Below are 9,476 nucleotides of genomic sequence, written 5' to 3'. Positions count from 1 at the left end.
TATCATGTCCCTCTGTGATGCGTGTCCCCAGGAACCCGAGAGAGGACGCCGTCTCTCCACAAAATTCACTATCGATATTGAGTGGGCATTATTCTGTGCCTCAATGACATATTATGGTACCCAAGGTACCCAGCAAGGTACCCAACCCCCATTGCTTCCCGGGTGCTACTCGGTGTGGCAGCCCACTGCTCCTAATTCTAGGATGGGTCAAATGCAGAGAAACAATTTCCCTAAGGGGATTAATAAAGTTTCTATTCTATTATGCTTACTTCTCACATACATGACCTTTAAAATCAGTATGTGATAGAGTATAAAACATTTCAGGGGTTATTCTTTTAAGAGGGAGCCTAAAACATTTCGTTTTGGACAGGCTTTTGTCTGTGAAAAGTGCTATATAAATAAACTTTACTTACATACTTATGTAACATGAACAGAACCCCACTGTTGAAATGGAGAGTGCACCACAATAGTGAACGCCATTAGAAAACATTCCAACAATACCACAGTCTGACTCAATATCTCTGCAGCGTTTCGGCTTCCCTACAGATTCCCAGCATTCCACAGATGTTCTGTGTTATCACTTATTCTCTGTACACTCTCACTTTGTCTCTATCTGATGAACGAGGCGTCGCGGTGAGCAAACATACCCTCTTTTTTGCAGTCCGTTTGTTTCATTCTCAAACGGCACTTCCCCGTTCAATTTAACATTTCCTCATTATTAGTCATTTGCACCAGCAAATTAAGGTTGACGTGTGGGTTAATGTGTCACAATAAAGAAATTCCATTGCGACAAGTGTAAACAAGATTTGGGGAGGAAAGTATGATATAAAAAAGATTTTACAAATAATACAGCCATATCTAAAACATCTGATATCATTATTTAATAGGTGAATAAATACTTTGTTTGCTAAAGTAGTTAAAACTTAATTTTATGTCCGTTATTTAAAACATAAGACACATGAATCTTAGCTAAAAGGTTGAAAGAATACCGCAAAATTTGTTTAGGGAAGCAAAAAATACCCACTGCGAAACATCTGAGAGTCCCGACCCAGTCTTTGGGAACCACTAATATAACGTATTATACATTATAATGGAATAATGGAACCGTGTACATACAAGAATCAGGCAATATGATATGTATTTGTTACATTTTCTGTTCATTAAGCATAAAAAACACAATTTGTTTTGATAACGTGAATTTATATTTTCCTATACATTTACTTATGTAATTCCCTTTTTAAATATATTTAAATGGTATCCAACAAAAATTGTCCATGTTTTCTTAAATATAATGTGTTTGCTATATTAAATTCCAAAAAAAGGCAACTCTTTATGGTTAAATCACTATGATTACAGGTCAATCAGTTTGACCTCTTTATGTGACTCGTCAGCCTTGTGTCTCCCTCTCTCTCTCTCACACACACAAGCTACAAATTAATTACCTCCAACAACAAACCCCCCCCCGTCCTCACCTGCTGTAACACGCTCCGCCAACACTCACAATCGGCCTCTGAATTCCTTCCGCTGTGTGATGTGAGGCAGGGTTTTGTGAGGGATGTGTGGTTTTGTGATGGTGATGTTGTGTAAAATGACAACGTGTGCCAGAAACACGTACACCTCACTTTTTCCTTTTGAACAAACACAAACATGTTGGCTTCCAAAAACACACACAACATGCCAAGATGACAGGGCGACTCAGCTACGATGGGTTTGCTTAAACACACATCGCGTGCAGCACTACAAACAACCAAGTGAAACAGTCCAATAAAGTTCAGTAAAAATCAAGTCTGGTGTTGCTTCAAACGTGGTTTGTTTATCACCTGTGGATCCAAAGGACTTGGGAGATCTACAGTACAGTATGTGACGGAGCAGATAAAATGAACTGTTGAGGTTACAATAGCCCCCTTTTTAAGTGCTTCATTAAGTGTCTTCTTTTTATTTATTTATTTATTTATTAATTATGTTTACTCTATTTTAAGTATACTATTGATCAGTACCTTAAGAAACTTTGGCACATATCTCAAATTACAATTTATTATAGTATTATTCAATTTCTCAGTTCCTCTGCTGTATACTTTTAAAAAACAAACAAACATTTTAGAAGAATAGGTGTGGTTTTTGTACAAGCTCCTGTGGGGTTCTGACACAACCACACTCCTGTTTTTCTTGTATCTATTCATGTAAAATCAATGAATAAAAATGTTATTTATTATAAAATGAAATTAAAACTTTTTCAGTTATTTTTTTTATTTTTTTAATTTACCTTCCAGAATGTTTTTTTTACTTACTTATTGTTCTACATTAGCTAATTTATTTTTATTTTACTGATCTTTTAATTATATTAATATTATATATATTTAATAAGTTAAAATTGTTATTCTATGATGCTGTGCAAGAGCAGCTTTATGTCAGTAGATGGCGTTAAACAGCCACTGACACTGACTCGGTGGTTATTTCCACTCCACGTCGGAAGGGGGCATCATCACTCTAACACCGACATCCGTCAACAGCCGGTTCCACAGCAGAAGAAACCCTCAGCTCATGAGGAGCTTCTTTCAAAACAAACTAACATTGACGTGATAAATTCTCTTTAATACGTCACTGAACGTCATTAAGTTTAATATTAAATCAGATAAATGATTTTCGTAAATATAATGTTTTCTCAAAGTCCGCGTGTGAAAGTCGCGCGGTTGTTTAGAGCCGTTTTCTCCTCCTGTAGATGTTTTCACGAAGAAACGGTAAGATAAGAAGTTTTCTGATCGTTTAATAACGTCACAGATGGGATTAAAGCTGACGTCATTGTCACCTGTTTACAGGTGAGACGTGACGATAGCAGCGGTTTACCTGTGATTCATCACAGACATTATGTGTGTGATCTTCCACCGAAGCACAGGTTTCCAATCGACAAGTTTCCACGAGTTTTACACTTTTTAATCCAAGACCAAGTCATTACACACAAACAGGTGCGTAACACTACTACTAATATTACTGCTGCTACAACTACTACTACTACTACTACTACTACTACTACTATCATTGCATCTACTAATATTACTGCTACTACAACTATTACTAGTACTACTACAACAACTATTATTAGTGTTAACCAATACTAGTGCTACTACAAGCAGGTGGGTAACATTACTACTACTACTACTACTACTACTACTACTACTACTACTACTGTAACATTACTACCAATATTACTGCTACCACTCATGTACACACAAACAGTTGCGTATCATTACTGCCATTACTAGAAGTATTACTACTTTTGTTAGCACTACTGTTAATACTCACAAGCAGGTGGGTAAGTACTACTACTACTACTACTACTACTACAACTACAACAACAACAATTACACTAATATCACTACTACTACAACTATTACCCTAACATCACTACTACTACAACAACTATTACTAGTGTTACCAATATTACTGCTACTACTCAATTACACACAAATAGGTGGGTAACATGACTACTACTATTACTACTATGACTAATATTAATGTTATATTACTACTATTAATATTACTGCTACTGCTTATGTACACAAAAACAGGTGGGTAACACTATTACGACAAGTACTACTACTACTACTACTACTAATGCTACCAATACTACACATAATTACGGGTGCGTATCATTACTACTATTACTATAACTAGAAATTACTAGAACTAGATTTATACATGACATATTATATATACACATTGTATACACAATATATACATATTGTGAACTATAAATCATAAAACAAACATTTATTTTGAAATTCTATGAAACACCGGCACTTATTGCAGTATCATGATGAAATATTTTGATTTCATTCTAATCACATATCGCACACCGCCAGCGAACAGTTTTTTTTTTCACTTGACTGCCCCCTTCTGACCAGACAAGACGCTCAGTGGTGGCCCCTAGGTCATTTGTGTTTGAGACCCCTGTATTAGAACTTCTTCGTCAGTGTGAATTTGCTTGTTCACAGTAGGTGTGGGTCCCTGAAATAGCCTCCAAAGATCTACTGAGCTGTGTGCACACTGAGGAATATCTGGACAACTTCATACATGGGAAAACCAGCGAGAAGGACCAAAGGAGGACGGGTTTCTCCTGGAGCGAAGGCCTCGTGAGACGCTGTCGATATGAAACGGGTGAGGAGGAGACACGAGGATAATCAAATATTCAGATATTTGATTATCTGAATAATCAAATAAATAAATATAAATTAAAAAAAAAATTGCACTTGGTCTTTCCTAACCTGGATTACAAACTACATTTACCCAAAACTGTTGCATTATGTGACTGTGATGAAAAATCACAGTGTAGACACATCGCCCCCTGCAGGTGATATAAATGTGGGGGGAAAAATATAACCACACTGTGTTCAGAAGTGAGCATTTGGGTAAGATTACACGTACTACTACGTTAACAATACTACTACCACTGTTACTCAAAATGTCCTCCCGGTCCTGTGTTTGACGACAGGTGGGACAGTTCTGGCTGCTAACGTGGCTCTGCAGCGAGGTCTGACCTGCAGCACAGCAGGAGGAACTCACCACGCGTTTCCAAGCTACGGCTCAGGATTCTGTCTCCTCAACGATTTGGCGGTCGCAGCCAAATCGGTCATTAACAACTCCTCACCAAAGAGGAAGGTCCTGATCGTGGATCTGGACGTCCATCAGGTGACAGTTTACTTTTTACTTGTGTTTTTATCTGACTGACACGTCGTAGGATATTAGAAAAACATGATATATGCAGAGAAAGTTAGAGCTGATTTTTGTGACTTTTTGATTTGCAATTTATGAATTACAAACAAGACATGAAACCACTAATAAAATCTTTCTCAGTATACTCAAACACAAAGATGAGAACCTGAATATATTGTATCCAACATGTACTAGTGATTGTTTTCATTCAGTTAATCTGTTAAATTACTCATTTATTCGATTAGTTTTGTCTTTTAAACCCAGAAAATGTCGGTGGCAGTTTCTCGAAACCTCGCACAAGCATGTTCACATTTAAAAATCTGAAATCATAGAACTTAAACTGAGTAAGCGATTACAAAGTAATTGGCATTTAATTTACTAAATTAGCCGTTTGTTAACAAGTTCATCAATGACTTGAACAATTCAATTTGAAACTGGGATTTTGATTTAAAAATAATATATTTCTACCTTTTTCAACATTATCAACACACACAGTGCTACTCACGTAGCCATGGCTTGTTCCACAGATGCTGTTGCAGGCTTTGATTCATGTCCTCCCAAATTACAAAACAAAGTTTAACTAGACTTTGACGTCTGATTTGGTCAAATGAACACGTTATTTTCGATGGAAGACTGTTTTCCCCGACACCTTCCACTTCCTCTGAACAAAGGATCTGCACACCTGTCTTCATTTAAAATTTTGAGGTTGGGGGTCATGTGACGCAGCAGGTGCTGGTACAGAAAACAACCACTAGGTTGTGCCGACGAGTAAAAAAAGGGCTCTTAAGGGAGAGTTCTTTTCTAAAAGTAGTTGCATGTTTTATGAGGTTTTTGTCGTCAATAGTCAAACTTCCTTTTGTTTCCACCAGGGCGACGGCACAGCTTTTATATTTAAAGACGAGCCGTGCGTGTTCACGTTCTCGGTGCATTGTGGGAAAAACTTCCCCCTCCATAAACAACAGAGTGACCTCGATGTGAGCGTCGAGGACGGACTGGAAGACAAGGAGTACCTCTCCATCGGCAAGTTAAAACAGACCATAATTATAATAATAAACGTGTTGTCAATGCCAGGATTCTTTAGTTTAAAGGTCCAGTTTGTACAATTTAGGTGAAGTTATTTCCATTTGGGGGAAAAATTGAAAATAAAATAATTATACTTGATACCTGATTGTACCGTACAGTAGCCCACAGCGGACAAACTAAATCTTTTTTGAGTTTTGACGCTTACTAAAGGCTACATAGGTTAGTTATCCAACACTTAGAAGAGAGGGGTGAGATGAGGCATATATTTAGCTGCAACGTCACCAATAAATGTTGTTAATTTTATACACTGTACCTTTTCCGTTTTTAAATTTTAAGTCTGAAAATCTTCTGTTGTCCATTAAATTAGGTACAATCAACACAAACAAAACATTTTTTTTTTTTTACACCTGAAAGCCACTTAGTGTGATGTGCTACATCAAATATGGTCCCCCACCAAAAAAAAATCAAATAAAAGAAGTAATAATGGGTAATAAAAAAAGTAATAAAAATGCTGATTGATTTGTTTCATTACTTCTGATTTACCACAGAAATCACCATGACTGTGTTTTTAATACTTCTGATCCCTTAAAATAACACAAATCGGATGACTTTATCACCTCTGTTCACTAATTTTAAAAATTTACCTCAACAGTCCACCAGGGGGACACAGCCCACACTTTTTTTTCGTTTTTCGTGTGTGTAATTTCGCACACGATGTGAAATTTGTTTTTCTCGTAGACGCTGTCTAAGACGTCATAGCATAAAGCTGTTGTTTTAAACACTATTTAATATGAATGGAATCTACAGTTGAAGCTCATCTCCCTTGGCTGTTGGACACGTTCCATCCAGATCTGGTACTGTACGATGCAGGAGTCGACCCTCACCGAGACGACGAGCTCGGCAGGCTCCGTCTCACCGATCAAGGTGAGCGATGACGTTCGGACGCGTGAGTTTCTTCGCTAAAAAAAAAAAAAACCTGTTGTAACCGTCTGTCTCCTTTAACGAAGGCCTGCACGAGAGAGATCTGTACGTGATGAGGACGGCGGTGAGCAGAGGCGTCCCCGTCGCCGCCGTCATCGGAGGAGGATACTCGCAAGACATCGACAAACTGGCGCTCAGACACTCCATCGTCCACAGAGCAGCAACTCAGGTCATAGAACACAAGATAGTGGTTCTCAAAGACTGGGTCGGGACCCACAGATGGGTCGTGGGTCCCCAAACAAACTTTGCCAAATTTGAAGTTTCAATTCTTTTGGAAATACTTCTCTTAACTCGACGTGTTTTATCCTTATTGCAGGTCTGGAGGGAGTGTGGACTCTAAAACTTTACGTCTCCTGACTCAAGATGATCCTTAAAGGGTAACTCCTAATATTTAGGAGCCAATGCCAATATGTGTGTTTGGAAAAACGTCAATTATCTGGTACCTGGTGCTGAATATTCCTGGTTAGTGTTGTTTCATAATGTACAAATGATGTATTTCTTACACTCAGGTTATTGTAATTTGGTAAATAGTTACTGACATATTGTGCGTTGGATGATCACGCACCCAACTTTTGCAGTTTGTGACAATGTCAGTCTCTCAGTACCGTGATTCCCAAACGGTTGAACGGCCAGATATCTACCGCCATGAAATCAAAAATAAATCCAGGCGGAACTGATTATCAGTGTCAAGCTACCAAATTCTAATGGACCGTTAATGTCGGGGAAGGTAGCACGAAAACACTCATTATGACACATGAAAAATATTTAATAAAGGAAAAACTCATTTAAAAACATTTAACAAAGTAAGACATTCAGTTTGATGATGATGTTCTTCACCGTTCCGTGGCGGGAAAGACACAGATCATCAAGTTTTTACCTCCAGTGTGTCCGTCATTCACCGACATCAAGCAGCGACGTGGAGACTTTGTGTTACAGTGCAATCAATTCAATCACAGTTGGAGGAGGAGGAGGAGGAGGCAGTTGATTTGTTGAAACACACCAGTGGCACAATCTGCTTGTTACGAGACAACTACACGACGGTTACGGATGTGAAAAACAACAGCGTTCTTTGAAGAAAACACACCGAGCTAAAGACACAAATGGTTTTGGAAGATATTCTGCACATATTAGAGTTGTTTTTGTTTTGTTTTTCCTGTATAATAATAGTGTTTATGATATTCTAAGTGTAGGGGATGAGCTGATATAATACTTAGTATGGATATCGGTCCAAAAAAATGAGTGGCTCGGATACCGGAGAGCGAAAAAATGCAAAGTCAGATACAACCCAAACGTCCTGTAATATCGCACACTTCACTAGACACACGGGCTAAAATCAACAACAGCACTTTAGCTGAGTCACTGCTTATTTCTTCATCGGTTGGTGGTTAACGTATAAATGTGTTGTTTACGGCGTCGTGGTTCGAGTGACCCAATCATATCTGTATTCGACTCCATCCCTGACACTTGGTGCCAGATTGAAGTCAGAGTTGTACACACGTAAAAACAGGCAGTCAGAGTAAAATCAGTGCAATAAAAGGTCCAGTGTAAAGGATTCAGTGGGATCTATCAGCGAAAAACGGAGCATAATTTAAATGTAATCAGCTAAAACTACAAAAGTGTTGCGTTCTCATTCATTTTCTTTTCTTTCTTGTGTGCGTGGTTCCATGGCGGACATGATCAAATTGCAAGTTTGAGTTTGTTTCTTAAACTGGACGTCCACTTTTACGTAAAGTCCCATCGCGGAAACTGCTACAATCTACAGTCTCACCACTAGATGTCACTCATTTTCACACACTGGGCTTTTAAAGTCAACCTCGACAAGGAAATTGTCCACCACATTTCTACAGCAGATCGGGACAGAAACACTGACCCCCGAGAGGACGTTTCATGTCCTTGCGTCACTTGAAGGCAACGACATACGAGCACTGTTAGATGTTACTGAATCCTATACACTGAATTTTCTTCAATAAAATGAATAATAAGTAGATTAAAGTGGTGGAGAACTTCTGGCCTTAAAAACAAACAAAACAAAAACCAACGTATAATCATCCACAACTGTGTTTTTATCGAAGGAAGTCAGGCAAACCAGCGTGTTTGCACAGAAGTGCTAAAAAAATAGGCTAAAACAAGTTTATTTTCCTGCTCGGGAAGAACTAAAAAAAACATGTTTGCTGATGTTGATGTTTGAATATGCAAAACTCCCCGTGGCCAGTTTTGCCGAGAGGTTTCAGGACAAAAAAAAGTAGTACGAGATCATCGAGCAGCAGCAGCGTCATGTGACTTCAGATATCAGGGAGGTCAGAGTGCACGGGAATAATTATAATAATAAGAACAATGACAGCGCTATGGACCTTCAAGGGTGTTGTAAAAAATTAAAGTGGCCCTTGAAAGTAAAAAGGAAAAAAATCACCTCGTGTCATAACGACTCCAAAGAGGAAAAACTGTATTTTCTAACATCTCCACTGCTCTAATCCTGCTTTAAAACTCTAAAAACCCCACAATTTGCTGCGTTTTGGGTGAAAAAAATTCAAATATTGACACTAAAATTGGAGCAGGCAGTGGATGTGTGGATACTGCTCACTGGCTTTAAACACAAAACTGAAGCAGAATAAATACTTTTAAAAAAATAGTGGTGGAATATACAGACGTAGCCATTGCTGAACACTGTCGTAATCTGATAAATCGAGCAGCTGAATTGAAATAGTTAAAGGGGGTAATTGAAATGTCACTGTATGAGGTATATACGAGAATCTGCCTAAAAC

General features: G+C 38.2%; 1 protein-coding gene across 1 annotated transcript; it reads left to right on the top strand.

Moving 5' to 3' along the window:
- Positions 1-2,525: 2,525 nt before the first annotated feature.
- Positions 2,526-9,095, top strand: hdac12 (histone deacetylase 12). The gene is made up of 8 exons (XM_058634527.1): positions 2,526-2,738; positions 2,817-2,963; positions 3,996-4,155; positions 4,490-4,686; positions 5,580-5,730; positions 6,541-6,657; positions 6,741-6,883; positions 7,031-9,095. Exons 1-8 carry the CDS (start codon positions 2,637-2,639, stop codon positions 7,052-7,054), a joined length of 1,041 nt encoding a protein of 346 aa, XP_058490510.1. The 5' UTR covers positions 2,526-2,636; the 3' UTR covers positions 7,055-9,095.
- The last annotated feature ends 381 nt before the right edge of the window (positions 9,096-9,476 follow it).

This window comes from Solea solea, chromosome 7 (genome assembly GCF_958295425.1).
Source record: "Solea solea chromosome 7, fSolSol10.1, whole genome shotgun sequence".
NCBI classification, from domain to species: Eukaryota; Metazoa; Chordata; class Actinopteri; order Pleuronectiformes; family Soleidae; genus Solea; species Solea solea.
This window is presented reverse-complemented; position numbering and strand designations above follow the sequence as displayed.

Coding starts and splice junctions, on each gene's coding strand:
- hdac12 (XM_058634527.1), top strand. CDS start 2,637: ATGATTTTCGTAAATATAATGTTTTCTCAAAGTCCGCGTGTGAAAGTC. Junction 2,964..3,995: donor AAGTCATTACACACAAACAG/GTGCGTAACACT, acceptor TGTTCACAGTAG/GTGTGGGTCCCTGAAATAGC. Junction 6,884..7,030: donor TCCACAGAGCAGCAACTCAG/GTCATAGAACAC, acceptor TCCTTATTGCAG/GTCTGGAGGGAGTGTGGACT.